Source organism: Cnephaeus nilssonii, assembly GCF_951640355.1.
Source record: "Cnephaeus nilssonii genome assembly, chromosome: 1".
Classification (NCBI taxonomy): Eukaryota; Metazoa; Chordata; class Mammalia; order Chiroptera; family Vespertilionidae; genus Cnephaeus; species Cnephaeus nilssonii.
Window position 1 is genome coordinate 94,459,272 of NC_137072.1, and position 17,540 is coordinate 94,476,811.

Genomic DNA, 17,540 nt, shown 5'->3' on the forward strand with positions numbered 1-17,540 from the left:
CTAGTAAGATAACATAAATATAAGAGGTTTTAAGTTTATATTACCTGTATATGCATACTGAATCAGGGACCATAGTGAATTCGGTTCTACACCTTCCATTTTTATTTCTTCTTGTCTTGCTTCCCTGACATCATTAGTAAACATGGCAGCAAAATAATCTGAGACAGAGGAGAGCACCAATCTGAGAACATATTAGAAGAAAAAAAAATCAATGACCACATTGAAGTTGATGCTCATTAATAAGTGCTACTTCTACACAGTCCTATATTTGAAAAATAATTTATGTTGTGAACTGAGAAAAAAAATTTTTCCCCAAGGAAGTACACTGTATGCTGAGAATCACATGAAATAAACTTTAAGTGGGATGAAAATAAATAAATAAGCAAATAAATAAATAAATAAATGCTACTTTTTTCCCCCCCTCTCTCTCCCTCTTCCCCCTACCCCCCTCTCTAATTTTGTTACCCATAGAAATTGCATGGTACTGGGAAATGCACTTTAAGTTTGACAAGTTGCTTTATGCTCTAGTTCCTTCCTCTGAATAATAAATTATCATTACTGAAAATTTTCTGCTGAGGTAATGATTTACTGTTTCACTTCTTAAATATTGATTTATAACATCTAGAAAAAGAAAAAGCTACAAGGCCACAGCATTAAATTGACTATATATAAAAAAAGGGAAGCCCTAACCAGTTTGGCTCAGTGTATAGAGCGTCGGCCTGCGGACTGAAGGGTCCCAGGTTCGATTCTGGTCAAGGGCATGTACCTTGGTTGCGGGCACATCCCCAGTAGGGGATGTGCAAAAGGCAGCTGATCAATGATTCTCTCTCACTGATGTTTCTAACTCTCTATCCCTCTCCCTTCCTCTCTGTAAAAATTAATAAACTATATTTTTTTTAAAAAAGGGGAAGAAATATAAAGGTTGATTTCTGTTTATCACCTGTTTTTTTATTTAATCATACAAGTAGTGAATATATGGGAGACATTTGAGAATGGTTTTAGCAAGTTATATTTAACTTCTATGATATTTTAAATTATTATGATATTGTTATAAAGTTATAATATTTTTGTTACAACACTACAAACTATAATATTTTGTCATAATAATACTCTATAATAGCTATGCCTGTGTCCAGACTTTTTGATAGTCATATATAAGCAAAATAGGAGATTCTATCTATCTATCTATCTATCTATCTATCTATCTATCTATCTATCTATCTATCTTAGAGGCCCAGTGCACAAATTCGTGCACTGGTGGGGTCCCTAGGCCTGGCTGGTGATCGCGGCCAATGGGGGCCGGCTGGGGAAGGGCCACGGGAGGGCTCCAGGGCATCCGGCCCACTTACCCAGTCGTGATCGGCCAGACCCCAACAGCAAGCTAACCTACTAGTTGGAGTGTCTGGCCCCTGATGGTCAGTGTGTGTCATAGCAACTGGTCAAGCGGTCAGACACAGCATATTATGCTTTTATTATATAGAATTTTAAACATGCATTTTCATTTGATAATATGTTTTGAAGATATTTCCATGTCAGTACATTTATATAGATTTACTTTATTCATTTTTTAAAAAAACACAGATTATGATACAATAATAGTTAAAACTCCTTCTGAGTTTCTCTCTAATTCCATTCTGCTCCCTCCCCAAGAGTGGGTTGCTGAGTCCTAATGTTTGCCAAATTGCTCTAGAAAGTGCTGTGCCAATTTAGACCCCTATCAGAATTGTATAATAATTTAATAAGGTCCCAGAATACTGTCAGATATTAAAAATTTTGGCCATCTGTAAGGTATTAAATGGCATCTCATTGTTGTTTAATTCACCTGATTGCTAATGATGTTGAAGATCTTTCCAACTGTTTATTGGCCATTCAGTTTTCTTCTTTTGAGAACTGCCTATTCATTCATTTATCCCCCAAACAAATGCTTACTAGTATGCATGCCTAGTAAGTAATGGGCAATATTCTAGATACTTGAAATATTATCAGTGCAAAAAATAGAGAAGAGATCCCTTCTCCCACTGAGTCTTACATTCTAGAGAGAAGGGAGACAAGCTGATCAACAGCAGAAATAAACTCTATAGTACATTTAAAAGTACTAAGTGTCCTGGGGGAAAAAGTCAGGTAAAGGTATATGGGGAGTGGGAGGTGGGTTAAAATAGATGGTCTCATTGGAAAGAGACAATTGGGCAAATAATTGAAGGAGATGCAGGAATTAGTCATTCAGGGATCTGGGAACAGCATTCGGGCAGAAGAGCAGCCAATGAAAAAATCCAAAAGCCAGAGCAGCATGCATGGCACATACAAGGAACAATGAGGAGGTCTGTGTGGCTCGGAGTGAGCAAGGAGAGCACTAGGACCGAACATCTAAGAGGTAATGCCAGGCTGGAGCACACGCTGAGTGAGCACACTCAGCGGCATGAGGAGCCACTGAAAAGTTTGATCAGAGGAATGACGGAATCTGAGTTCTACTTTTAAAGGATCACTCGAGTAGCTGTGTAGAAAACAGAATGTAGGGGAAAGGAATCAAAGGAAGAAGACTGGTTTGGAGTTTCCTGCCTTGGTTACCTAGTGACAGGATGATGGCTTACATAATATGCGTGACAGGTAAGGTAATGAGTTCTGCTTTGGAAATACAGAATTTGAGATGCCTTTATGAAATTCAAGTTAAAATTTTTTTCTAATAAACTGATGCTTATAACATGGATTTTTTTTTTGTCACAGTATGTAGTAGCATCTCATGCTAATTAAGTCATTGAAAACTATAAGACCAAGGCCATTCTTTCTGATTTTACTTCCACTTTGAAGGGTTTAACAAAACTTTTGGGACAGAGTGTTAATTAATTTTGAAAGGCATAAAAAAGCCTTTGGGATCATAATAGTGATTAACACTGAATAACGGGATATGGAATTATCAGAAGAAAAGTGAATTGTTTTTTTATTAAATAGCTCTTTTTTCTTTTTCTTATGTCAAGAAATAATACTTCAGTTCTGTTAAAACCTTTTGTTCCCTAGCACCAATGATTTTCATATTTCTTGGAGATCAGCAAACAAAAGTTGGGATAATTGCAGTTATTTAAAAATTCTTAACAGTTTTTGCCATTCTATTCGACCAGCTTTTTTGCTTCTAAATACCCATAGCTCTAATTCCCATCGAGTTTACTTAAAGTTATTTAATACATAGAATTAGGTAGGGTGAAAGCTGCTTATAGTAACTGAAATCTATGCCAAACAATACTGACTGATCTGAGGCCATTGTGTTTTATTTTTGTGCTTCTACAGAGGGAAAGTGACCTTTTGGGGTCATTTGATGTGTAATCTATATATATAAAAGGCTAATATGCAAAGTGTCCCTTTGGGAGTTCAACTGGGAGACCAGAAGTTTGATCGCTGACCACCAGGGGGCTATGTGGAATGAAGGAAGGCCCCAGCAGGCAGCCGGAAGGCCCCTATCTGCCCTGATCGCTGGCCAGGCCTAGAGACCCTACCCGGGCATGAATTTCATGCACCGGGCCTCTAGGAATTTCATATGCACCGTTTTCTTTGCAGAAATTCCATGAAATATATCCCTTCCCCAAAACATTCTATCCTAACAGTCAATTGAAAATAGTTACCACACAGGATACTGTTATAATAATTTGGTTATTAAATAACAGGAAAGGAATAAAGGGAAGACTAAATAATAAAGGCATGCCATTTATACAGCCTTGCCAGGAAGCTGCAATTAACATTCTCCAAGTCTGTTCTCCACAGATTGCTGGGGGAAGGGACTGGACTATAGATGCATGCCCAGTAAGGTCTGGGTGCCATGGGAGATGTTTACCTGTCAGTCACACCTGGGAACAAGTTAGTGGCTAGAATAGGCGTGGCCACTGCAAGGGTGTGAAACCTGAATATTTAAACTCCTGGACAAAGGAACCTCCCTCCTGCCTCTCTCTCTTGCTGCTCTCGTGTGACTCCTGTTGCAGGGCGCCTGGCTCCTCTGCATTCGATAACGTGGCCCACAGCCATGTGGATTCCAAAAGTCTATAATGGATTAATAGACTTTAACTTGCCTGATGTTACCTGACCCAGCTCCACCATGGAATGGACACTCTGGACACTGGCCCTGCTTTTGGCTCTGCTGGAGCCCCAGCTGCACCTTTTTCAGGACTGGGTGAAGGGGCAGGGGACTTTGCAACCCGAGAAATGTAATTCTATGCCAATAAAAATCATTCATTCTCCCGTGGGGGCCTCTGGAAATGCTTATTCCAGTGGTACCCTAAGAACCCCACTAGTGTCAGGGAAACTGAACCCACTGATTTCTCCTGCAACAAATATACATAACTAAATTATCAAGAAAATGTTCACACACAAATTTAAAAAACAGTTACCTATGAGCTGGAATTCTGCGATCACCAGCAACTAGAATTACATCACATAACTGTTTATGTCTCAAATAGTTTTCCATCTTTTTAAATGTTTGCTCAGCATGATTAAGGGCTTGGAAAAATTCATCTGATGAACATGGCTCCATAGTATGGCAGGATGATAATGTCTGACTACTATTGGAAGTCCTGAAAAGAAAGAGAACACACATTTTGAAATATCACTATTACATTAAAAAGGTGTTTTCTAGCGAGTCCCTTTAAAATCTTTAAATGTATTAGAAGTAATTGATGCTACCAATCAATATATATACATATACATACATATATATATATATATATATATATATATATATATATATATATATATACCTAATATGCAAAGTGTCCCCTTGGGAGTTCGACCGACCAGGAGTTCAATCACTCGCTATGATGTATGCTGACCACCAGGGGGTGGCATGGAATGAAGGAAGGCCCCAGCCAGCAGCCGGCAGCCAGGGAAGGGAGGCCCTGGCCAGCAGCTGGCAGCCACTAGGGACCCTACCCGTGCACGAATTTCGTGCACTGGGCCTCTAGTTAATGTATAATCATTCATTGTTGTCTTTTAAAATCATATGTGTGTCTTGTAAGCATTGTGAGTGAATGTGACATCTGTTAGTGAACAGCTACACATATTCTTTGTAGTGCCTGTTTTTGAGGTCTCTTCTCTGGTCAACACAACATCTCTGTTGGAAAAAAACCAAGTATTTTCATATTAATAGACATTCCTCCTAACATTATATTTAGGTGTAAGAGATCATTTTTTGAAGTAAGGAAGGCAAATATAAATTCAAGTCACTCTTTACTTAAAAAATGGGTTATGTTCAATAGCTCATTTATAAGATGTTTAAAATATGAAAATATTATCATAAAAAACCATGCTATAAGTAATTTATTTGATTCTCTGCTCAGTCTTCAAAAGTCCAGATAAATTATAACTTATATTGCAGGTTAAAGGGCTTTGATGACCTAACTGAAAAATTATTTGAAATCTCCAAATTATAATTTGAAGAGTATGAGTTCTGTTTTCATATGATTTCTTGATGGCAAAAATTAAAATGATTAGGATTAAGAATCTATACATATAAAAGGCTAAGTGACCGGCCATCTGTCCATCCGACTGACCGACTGGCCGGTACATATGACGCACACTGGCAATTTAAAAATAAACGTTGACTCGCGCATAGGCGATACATATAAAGCTCTCCCTGGTGCCAATCGCACATGCGTGTTTTGACCTGTCATTACCAATTGTGAATTTGGTTGACACTTCTATTATAAAGGGAGAATAGCGATATTAAAATATTTCTTCTAATTAATTTCCTTTCAATGTGCATGAATCCGTGCATCAGGCCACTAGTGAAATAATAAATTCATTACCTTCCCCCTGTCCTCCAAGATCTCTTTTCCACAATCACTTGAATTAAGTAATTAACATCTGTTGGCTATGCAATTAACTATAAAACTACCAACTGTGCCATAACTAAGTTCTCATTTCTCATCAGGTTCATTTTTAAGGATTTTATGATTCTGACAAATGCTTTGTTGAATCAAGCCTCACTATATCTTAAGAGAATTTCTTAATATAAATATCTAATAACCTTATAAAAAAAATCACTGGATGTTTTAAAGTAAAGGGAACTGAAGCCAAGGAGATTAAGTACCTTGCCAGAAGTCATAGAATTTGTTCATGGCAGAAAGGGGGCTGTCATACAGAGTGCTATGTGTTCAACAAAACAGCTTTTCTTTTCCTCCTGGTAATACTATAGCTAGACTACATTTCCCAGCCTGGTAATACTACAGCTAGACTACATTTCCCAGCCTTTTTTGCAGACAGGTATGGACTTATGATGGAATGAACTGTGTCAACTCCAGGCTAACATGACTAAAAGCAGGTATGCCTTTTCCTTCCTTCCTTCCTTCCTTCCTTCCTTCCTTCCTTCCTTCCTTCCTTCCTTCCTTCCTTCCTTCCTTCCTTCCTTCCTTCCTTCCCCTCTCTCTCTCTCTCTCTCTCTCTCTCTCTCTCTCTCTATCTCTATCTCTATCTCTATCTCTATCTCTATCTCTATCTTTCTCTATTCCTGAGTTGAATGGACAGGACTGAGGACTCAGATGAAGGAAGAGGTAAATTACACTCAAACAAGAACACTCCCATAGAGTGTGCTCATGGAATTCTCACATTGGATTGAGATATAAGCTATCAGTGCCTGACTAATACATATTTCTACTAAATCCTCCCAGCCCAGTGCATTTTCAGTGCCAAACAAATATGGGCCCTAAAAAAATGTCCTTGGAGATAACTGTCAATAAAGATAATGAAGGCAAAATATATATTTTCTAGAAAGGATGTATTGTATACAATGAATATTATTGGTGTGATGACCTGGAAAATCTAGTATTATATACTCAACTTTATATTTAAGATCATTAATATAAAAATGTATTGAGTAATGTATAACTATATGTTGCTTATACAACTAAGTGAGAATTAGAATCTAACAGAAAACATAAGCAAAAACAAAGAATGGTAGCTTTGATGAATAATAATTTGAAGATTTAAAACATTTTTCAATAGCACAAAATTTTAGTTTTATTCTGTCAAAATACTGACAAATGATTATGAGTATTAATAATCTAAGGATGAAAGAAAATTAGAAAAACGAATTTTAATAAACTACAAATCCTTTCTAGGACAAGATAAAGTGAAGTAAATAAATCAAGCACTTCTTTCCTAGGGTTTCTATATTTTGTATTACATTTCTTATACTTTATATTACATTCTCAGAAATGACTAGAAAATGAATTTGTTGATGATTGGTTTGGGTGGACACATGATCCAAACAAGGCCAATCAGAATTAATTTCAAGATGTTTGTTGATGTTCTTTAAAAAGTCACTCTCTTCCCATTGAGTTTGCTAAGCTGATAAAAAGAAAACGTGAAGCTGCTAGTGGCTTTTTTGCTGCCACATGAGAAAATGCCATCACAAAGGAAAACAGAATCTAGAGAGGGAGAAAAATAGATTTCTGGACTTATTTGAGTATCTGGATCTGGCCATGTCTAAAGCTAGGCTCTGTTCTTGGACTTTCAATTTACTTATATGAAACAAAAGTTTCTAGCTTTTGCTTAAGTCAGTTGAGTTGGATTTTTGTCCTTTTCAACCAGAGTCCTAATTAATATTTATATTAGGGCAAAATAAGCAGGTTGCAAAACAGTATGTAACAATAAGATTCAGATTTTTATTCTAAAAACACACTTTTTATTGTGTATGTTTAGAAAATATACTGGAAGTACACTTCCCCAAATTGTTAATGATTGTTTTGGGGTGGCAGGGAAATTAGTTGTTTGCATTTTTTCATTTTTGCCTACTCTGTTTTCTAATGTCTCTATGATAAAAATATGATACAATATAGTAAAAAAAACACAAAACTAATTGAAAAATTAAATCCAAAAAACGTGGAAGAGTTCTATTCAGCTGTCTTCACCTCTTGCACTCCGCTGATTTTAACCCCCAAACAATTCACTTGTACAACAGTAATGAGTTTTAGCTGGACACAGCTACACACTCAGGTAGAGAATACATTTCTGAGCTTCTTACAACTAGCTGTGGTCATGGGACTGGGTTTTCAACAATGGAATGTGAGCAGAACTGATATATCCAACTTGTGTTATTTGACTAATGTCCTCCTTCTCGGTCTTTGGCCTTTCCCACAGGCTAGAATGCAGAGGGGAACTGAGCAAGCTTTGACCATAAAGAAAGGAAAACACCTTACAGGATGAAGACACAACATGGAAGGAATCCGAGTCTCTGAGTGAACCTGTGAAGCAGAGCTACCTAGCCAACCTGGGCCACTTGCCATCTGTTAGGTGACAGAGAAATAAACTTCTATCTCCTTTGAGCTGCCGTATTTCTGAATCTTTTTGTTATAGCATTTTAACCTAATCTCTAATAATATACTCCCTAAAGTTAAATGACCAAATTATAGGGCAATGTGCATATAGGTGTATATGTCATATGTGAATGCTTTCATGCCTAATACATATAATTCTAAAAATGTATAAAAGTAAAATATAATAAGTGACATAAAGATAGGTTCTTCTGCCTTAAAAATTTAGAATTACAAAGGCCAGCTGTGCAACTGTGGTGCCTATCCTTTTTCCTAAGCTGTTGCTTCAGCTTTCCCAGCAGTTCTAGGAATAATATGATTCCAATAAATTGTTATTCTGTTTAAATCAGTCAGTCAATGTCAGTTGCTTAAAACTAATGGTGATTGATATAGCATACAGATAGGTGTTAGGGGGTTCATGAACTCCTTGAACTATATACAAAATATCTAACACACACACACACACACACACACACACACACACACACACACACACACAAGGACACAGTGTTTTCTGGGAAGAGGTTTCATAGCTTATGTCAAGGGAATCTATATTATGACTTGGGTATATATGTATGAGGTAAGACCATGCCATATATCTGTCCTACATATGAGTACATTATAGTTCAACTTCTTTGCCATCTCTGGAAACAAAATACTTTTCATGTGGAAGTGTAGAAATTTTTTAATTTCAAACTGAACCAGAATTAATAGACTGGTTTAAACAAAGAGATGTAGAGACAACAAGAGGGTCAAGACAATGGAGATAGCTCTAAATAAAAGCTGATTATTATGAAGATAAGCCCTTGCTGGGAGAGAAGGAGGACCTAAATGCCTTCAGGCTGAGTCAAAGAATAGCAAATCATCTTATCAAGAAATAGAGTTCAAGGATATCTGTAGTTGAAACACAGAGTAGCAAGTAACCAAAAAGACAGGCCTGCTGACTGGATAAAGAGTTGTGGCCGTGTCAAGAGAATATACCTGTAAGCCAGCCAGGCTTACCATTTTCAAGAACCAGGCTAAGAAAATTAACTGGGGAGAGAAGGTGACACTGGTTAGAATAAATCATTAACTATTACGTTAATGCAAGTTGAAAAGGTGATTAAATGAATAGTCACAGAGAACTGCCTACTGGTATGGAAGCATAAAATCTACATATTAATTGTTTGGGCTCAAAATGCAGCTATTTCCAAGTGATCAAGGTCAATACCAGTGGTAAGTCAAGTTGGTAGTGTGGACTAAAAGGGGCCACATGCTATCCTGACTAGCTCAGGGACGGCCTATATGGCGGTCTTACAAACCCAGAGACCTAAACTAACCACATAGGATGGTCTGAAATGAAAACTTTTTAAATTAAAAGTAGTTTATGGTGAGTAGTCATGTCCTAGGCTGGTATCTTTCCTGACAAAGTTCAATCTTTACCTTAACTGAGCCTGTTGTCTTTTTGCATCTACTGTAACGTATTGTTGGAATGTCAAAGTAATTTTCCTTTTACTGGATCCCTCAAAGCACAGGCACTATTCTGTGGAGTCCACAAATCCCTTCACTGTTATTGAGTTAATCATTGACTGTTAACTATCCTCCACCCACCTATGAAAAAAGAAGAATGTGTCTACCATTTTACTTTTTATCCAATCCAAGAATTTCTCCTCCTCCTCTGCTTTGCTTTCTCCTGCCTCTCTAATCCATCACCGATGGATTTCATGTAATCCACTTACACCTCCTCTTTTGATTGTAATGTATAAAATAAGGTGCAAAACTGTCATTTTCCAGAGCATTATCTCAATCCATTGTGATTTTGCTTCCCAGCATTTGTCAACATTTTGGCTCAAATAAACTCAGAAAAATTCTTCACAGGTTTGAATGTTTCTTACATTGACAGTATGATGTGATGAAAATGGTACTTTATCCCTGTGGTCTTCTTCCCCCAAACTCATAACCCCAGTCTAATTATGAGAAAAACATCAGACACATCGCAATTGAGTAAGACATTCTACAAAACATCTGATCAGTACTCCTAAAACTGCCGAAGTCATCAAAAACCAGGAAAGTCCCTGGGCTGGTGTGGCTCAGTGGTTGAGCACTGACCCATGAACCAGGAGGTCACAATTCAATTCAGGATACATGCCGGGATTACTGGTTCAATCCCCAGTAGGGGGCATGCAGGAGGCAGCAGACAGATTATTCCTCCTCATCATTGATGCTTCTCTCTCTCTCTCTCTCTCTCTCTCTCTCTCTCTCTCTCTCTCTCTCTCTCTCTTCCTTCCTCTCTCTGAAATCAATAAAAAATAAAACAAAAACACATAACAATAAGGAAAGTCTGAGAAACTGTCACAGCCCAGAGGAGACTAAGGAAACATGATGGACTAAATAAAACAATGTTGCCTGGCCACCTGGTGTGGCCCAGTGGTTGAGCACTGACCTATGAACCAAGAGGTCACGGTTTGATTCCTGGTCAGGGCACAAGCCAGGGTTGCAGGCTTAATCCCCAGTAGGGGGCATGCAGGAGGCAGTTGATCAATGATATTCTCTCATCATGGATGTTTCTATCTCTCCCTCTCCCTTCCTCTCTGAAATCAATTAAAAAAAAAATAACATGTTATTCTGGATAGACTCCTGTAACAGAAAGGATATTAGGCAGAAATTAAGGAAATCTGAATAAAGTATGGACTTCAGTTAGCAATAAAATATCAATATTAATTCATTAATAATAACAGATGCACCATACTAATCCTATATAATCCTATATAATAAAGAGGTAATATGCAAATTGACCATCACACCCTCACAAGATGGCTACCTATGACCAGGCCGGCAGGGGGGTTAGTGAGGGACGACCAAATGACTGAACAAGCGGGTTGCGTGGAGCGACCAGGCCGGCAGGGGGGTTAGTAAGGGACGACCAAACGACTGAACAGCAGGCTTTGTGGGGCGACCAGGCCGGCAGGGGGGGGCAATAAGAGGCGACCAGGCCAGCAGGAGGGGGGAGTTAGGGGCAACCAGGCCGGCAGGTGGTACAGTTGGGGGCGATTAGGCTGGCATGGGGGCAGTTGGGGACAACCAGGCTGGCAGGAGGGGGGGCAGTTAGGGGCAACCAGGACAGTAGAGGGGGGCAGTTGGGGGTGACCAGGCCGGCAGGGGGGGTAGTTAGAAGCGACCAGGCCGGCAGGGAGGGGGAAGTTAGGGGCGATCAGGCTGACATGCAGAGGTAGTGAGGGGCGATCAGGCTGGTGTGTGGGGGGGGGCAGTTAGGGGTGACCAGGCAGGCAGGCAGGTAAGTGATTAGGAGCCAGCAATCCCAGATTGTGAGAGGGATGTCTGACTGTCGGTGTAGTCAGACAGTCAGACATCCCCGAGGGGTCCTAGATTGGAGAGGATGCAGGCTGGGCTGAGGGGACGAATTTTGTGCACCGGACCTCTAGTAAATAATAATAGCAGGGAAATTTGGGTGTGGGTTATATATGAACTCACCATATACTATCTTCACAATTTTTCTATACACCTAAAACTGTAATAAAAATATAAAATTTGTTTTTCTTAAGTGCCGTTTTATTTTACTTATGACCTTGATCAAGTTACTTAGCCTTTCTGTGCCTCATTGGCCTTATCTGTAAAGTTAGAATACAGGATGGGGAAAAGGATGTTTACAGTTGTGGGTATGGAAAACTGTTCATTCTTGTACTATTATTTATTAGTTATTGTATTATTTTCTATATGAACAACTGTAAACCTACTTTTGCTCTGTCCTATATAACAGGAGCAGTCTAACTCAGAAATCTGTTGTGAAGACTAAATGAGTTAATATACTAAAATGCTTAGAACAGTGCCTCACGGATAGTAAGCACCAGTCAGTATTAACTGTATTATTTTATTATTTTTCGATATTTGTACAGTACAGTAACATTTTATGCATATTGACTAAAAAATTGTCTGACATTAAAGTCTAACTTTACAAACAAAATTTGAAATGGTTTCCCCCAATTAAAAATGTCAAAAAATTACAGAATTGCAAAGCTGCCAAATCAAGGGAAGTGTAAACTGTGTTTGTATTATGGTCACATGGTGGGCCATGTGTAAACCTTGCTGACCCCGTTAAGAATTCATCATGAGTTAAGCTCTTAGGAACCTATAGTTCTCATGAAAGGTGATAACTCTTACATAGGGTCTAAAATTCTCATGGTGTAACATAAACTAAAGTTTGTATTTTAATACCAAAGTAATGATTAAATGACTCCCATGGAGAAAAGGTGGCTAGGTTATAGACCCAAGATCAAAGTTAAAAGAAGAGGAACTTTTAAATCTCTTAGATCTGTGGCAGCAGAAACTACCAGAAGCCTAAGTCTCAGGCAGATACTTCTCCTAGCTAGAATACAACTGATCAAACATATTAATAATGTTTGCTGCCTCCTAAGTCCTTATGATTCTGTGTATGTAAAACCACTCAGCGGCCTTCCCTTTTTCTAATAACTGAAAATTTCAGTCTAAGTTTTGGGGTGTAAATAAAAAATATTACTGCCTAAGTAAATTCTCCATGTATCTTATGTATTTCCCCATTATGTCTTTAATATTTTAAGATATCTATAGTATACTCAAATAAAATGTTTACTATATATTTATTTGCAAATATTGTATAAGAAAAAGAAACATTCCCAAGTTACATACAAAAATTTGATGAATATTAGTGTAGCTTCTTTTGACATTAACAATGATAGTTTTTTATTTGTTTACAGTAGAAGAGCAACCACCCAGAGAGATGCTCATTTAACTAAAAAGCTAGGGCCAAATAAATGTATGCACCCTTATAACAAAAATCAAAGACTCAGAGCCAGAAGACTAAAAGATGTGAGAATTAGATATATTTAATCTAGAAAAAAAATGGAGAAGTAAAAATATACACACAAATGACATTTCTAAAATCTAGATGTTTGTTTTATCCTTTTTTTTGCAATAAGGTGTTAAGATAGAAATTTTAAAGCATTGGGAATATTAAATTGCTTTGACATATTTCCCCTTTACTACTATATCTAAAAATCAGAGACATTTTACATATATTTTATTTTTGAAAAAGGTATTTTAGAAATAGTTTGGTTAATGTAGATGTGTACTGTTTACTCCCACTTTATTATTTACTTTATCAATCATCTTGACTAAATTTTTTTAAACAATGACATTTATTTTAGATTTTTTAAAATGTCGTTTTCTTATATTTACATCTCCTATAAATAGAAATATCAATTTTATAGTCTTGAAGTATGCACATAGAAATCTCAGTAAAAGGTAATCTTTTTCTTTTGTAATGAATATCCCAACAAGATGATATTTCAATATGGATACTAAAAAATAGATTAATTTAATTTCAGTAATCATTAGTTAAGCAAACTACCTTTGTTGTAAGGAAGTAAATTATAGTAACCAATGTGTGTATAACCTTTCCAAGACTATTCATGTATATAAATTTCATACACACATATGTAAAATCTCTCCAAGTAGTAGATACATGTTAAGATTTTTATCATTTATGCTGATAAATGAATGGTTTGTCTAATTTTGTTAAAATGTTGATAGATTACATTGATTTTTTAAATGGAAAGATGATTACTCTTTGGTTTTCCACAAAAATGATGAGCCCTGAACCTTTTACTATATAAATTATTCTCCTATGGCAACAAGTCTCAAAACAACCACCAACTCCCCCCCAATACCACCCAAATCCCCCCAATCGAACAAACAAACAAGCCAACCCAAAACAATGAAACCACATTAACTCAATTTATCTCCATATTAAAATTATTAGTTTCCTCTAATCTCAAGATAATGCCAAGTCACAAAGTAATTAAAAATTTTTAAATTTTAAAAAAAGAAAAAAATTAAAAAAAATTAAATATACTAGTTATCTATGTAAAGATATTCCCTTCTCTCCATTACACAAATGATAATAGGTGATTAGTCTATATTTATCACTATTCCGACACCACAGTTTATAATTCAATATTCTGAAGGTTAGAAGGGAAGGCAGTCAATATCCCTAAGTAAGATTTATTTGTTTGTTTTTTCCTAAGTAAGATATATTTGAATATAAGAACTCATTTTGTCTCCCTCTCCTACATTAATAATCAACATACAAATTACAAGTGTTATCAAAACCTGCAAAGAGATTTTAAAAGAAAAATAATCCATAATCAAACTAAACAAATGATAAGCTATGCATGTCTTTAAGTATTTTGAAATATTTGTGTAGATGAATCAGAAAGATGACTTTCATGTTCTAACTTGTATGTAATATTGTACAGTAGTTTATACTAGTTAATAAGAAAATCCATTTCAAAGATAAAACCAGGTTCCAAGGATGAATATGGATAAAGTCATTATGAAATTACCAATGTTTTATTTTCTCCCCTCAAACTCATTTCTCCTCCTCCTTGCCCCCTTTCACTAGCTGACCACAACAAGCCCTCTACATTCCTTTAAACTCTCCTGAAGGAATGTCCCTCATTTCCCTAAATAGCACAATTTTCAGTGAAGTGAAGGTAACAGGAATTAGTAGCTGTCATCTTAGAAAGAGACATGTTACTGTATTCTCTGTATTAGTCTGGAGAGCTGCAACATAGACAAGACAAAGAGAAATAACCATAAAAAGACTATTGACAACTACATGGTGTAAAAAAATTATTGACAACTACCGTGTGACCTCCTTATAAAACCTTTCATTTTCATTAAGATTTTAAAATGACTCTATAATCTGTTGCAAACTAAAATGTCATAAAAAATTATACATTAGAAATGTCTCTAATAGTTTTGCTATGATTAAGAAAGGTAAAAGGATGAAGCAAACTGCAAGGCAATGATGCATAAAACTGTTACTATATATTCTTTTCAAGGCAGAGCCAGATCTATATATGGAACACAAGATATTTAAAAAAGAATGCTATTTGTTGTCTTTATAATTTTACAGAATATTAGAATAATCCCAGCAAAAGTCCCACATTTGCATACCAAGATATTATATATGTGTTTGCACGAGGTACATACATATATGTTCATAAATTTTAAATAATAATACTAAGTTATCTTAAAACATTATAGAGAATATACCCCACCCCCCATTTCTAACAGTAAGAAAATCATCGACCTGCACGAACTGGAATCAGATTCATTTTCTTCTTCACTAGTGCCATCATCCACTTCTGGTCTATCCAGCCAGTGTGCACCGCCACAATCTTCTGCTGTAAACTCAAATGCAGGGACTTCAGAGGTGGATGCCATTGGCCAAGAAGGTGAACTCTGAAAATCCAGTTGGCTGGACCTTCGGTAACCAATTGAAGCCAGAGGCAATTGTAGGCTACATGGATCTAAAAACTTTCTCCCACCGTTTGCTCCAGTCTGTCCTCGATTCCAAAATTCTCCCTGCTGGCTGTCAACTGTAGAATTAGGAGATGATGCTTGATGGCCAAACCACCTCCATCTGATTTTCAAAATCTGCTTCACATCAAACTCTTTACGAGAACCAGACATCCTCAGAGAAACCAAGTGATCGTCTAGGCAACGGGCAAAAAGCACTGCACACAAATCTGTGCATCCAACCAAGACAAGAGAAGTATAGCCCTGCTGTACACAATAAACAGATTGAAAAGAAAATAAATCACATTCACATATATATCTACATTTACTTTTACACCACTATGTCAGATTATAAAGAACAAAGGATAATGAATAAAGATGAAACACGGTGGAACATTCCGTTCAATCAGAGCAAACTCATCCACCTATCCTGAAGCAGCTAGCCCACTTTCCTCTGCTCTCCTTTCCCATGCTGACCATTAGCTCTCACAAACACTGACAGCATTCATTAAAGCCCTTTCAAATGCAGAACACTACCCCCTTTCCTTAAACCACAAATGACAGAGACAGAAAGCACTATCCCTCACAGTATCAGTCTCTGCTGCTTAGTATATTAACTCTTTTATTGCTGAAACAAGAAATTTATTCCAGAGCATTTTCCTTTGTACTTAAAAATCACTGTAGAACTAAAGTGTCTCTATTTTTACACTAAGTTCCTCCACGAGATATCACAAAAGAATAGTTTTTTTTTAATAAGCATTTTTTAATTAGATGAGTTATAGTGGTTTTTCAAGCTGTGCTCTTTGGATGGGGGATGAGGAAGGAGGAAGGGAACAAAAGGTGAGGTTCCAGTTTGCTGCTTTCCACCTCTATCTTCTCCCTTTAGGAAAGGAGTGCATTTAATTAATAGAGTAAGATTCTGGGTAAGATTTCATTTGAGCAAAGAATAAGGAGAAAAAGTTTGAAACTACAAAGGATCAAAATATGGCAGTACTTATTCTTCAACTAAATAACATGAAGCCAATATTGCTCTAAACATAGGATCGGACTATGATAATATCCAAATTTCTATGATACTACTTAGAAAAAGGAAAGTGTGGCTCAAGAAAGCTACCAAGGACTGGGATAGGACTATTTTGGGGGTGTACAGGCACCATAATCGTACCCTCTATTGTTAGCAAAACAAAACAATGGTCTAAACATGGTTACAATTAAGGCAAATTGATAAAGCAAATAAAAATCAATCAAATGCAATCAAATTATAAAATATTGAGTGGTTACTGTGAGCAAGATACTCTACTAGGCATTGGGGGAGGCATAGATATATGCATCTTGGTTCCTATACTCAAAAATAATTATAACCAGTTATAGAAACAAAAATATTTGATAATTTAAATATAAAAAACATTTTTCAGGGTGCTCAATATCTAATACTATATCAAGTATTTCACTCAAAGGGCAATGCCTTTTATCAACTGACCAAGAAAAAAAAAAGCGCTTTGGAGGCTTAAAATATATTTCAAGGCATATGTCAATATATCTTAACCTCACACAGCTCTTTAAGAGAATCAGAGTGAGAGGCATGAAAAGCCATATACAATTTTGTGCTAAGTATTATAGGACAAACCATAAACACTATAAAAAAGAAAAAGGAGATATCAGGATGGTGTGGGATGGTATGGGCCAGTTATATTAAAGAGAAGGTATCCAAGAGTAGGAAAAAGTTGAATAGGCAGAATGATGATAGATTTTATAAAGGAATAAAGACATTAAAAAAAAAAAGCATGAAGTGAGCACATTGACAAAGAAAGGGGGAAATATTACTTTACTCAGTCAGCCACACATACCTAATTAATTTTAAGGAGTACAGTTGGATAAATATGATGAGATAAAATGCCTTGAGCACACAACAAA

At 36.6% G+C, this 17,540-nt stretch overlaps 1 protein-coding gene across 2 annotated transcripts in view; it reads right to left on the reverse strand.

Annotated features, from left to right (window-relative positions):
* The window catches only part of KLHL5 (kelch like family member 5), an 84,761-nt gene that overhangs the window by 44,827 nt on the left and 22,394 nt on the right, over positions 1–17,540 (reverse strand). Inside the window, exons 2-4 of one of the 2 annotated variants that reach the window (XM_079769139.1) lie at positions 15,418–15,890; positions 4,371–4,553; positions 45–181 (exon numbers count right to left, since the gene is read on the reverse strand). In XM_079769139.1, coding sequence (XP_079625265.1) covers positions 45–181; positions 4,371–4,553; positions 15,418–15,800 — 703 coding nt within the window. In that variant the 5' untranslated portion in view covers positions 15,801–15,890. The remainder of the gene's footprint in view (positions 1–44; positions 182–4,370; positions 4,554–15,417; positions 15,891–17,540) is intronic. The other variant, XM_079769140.1, reaches the window with a different exon arrangement.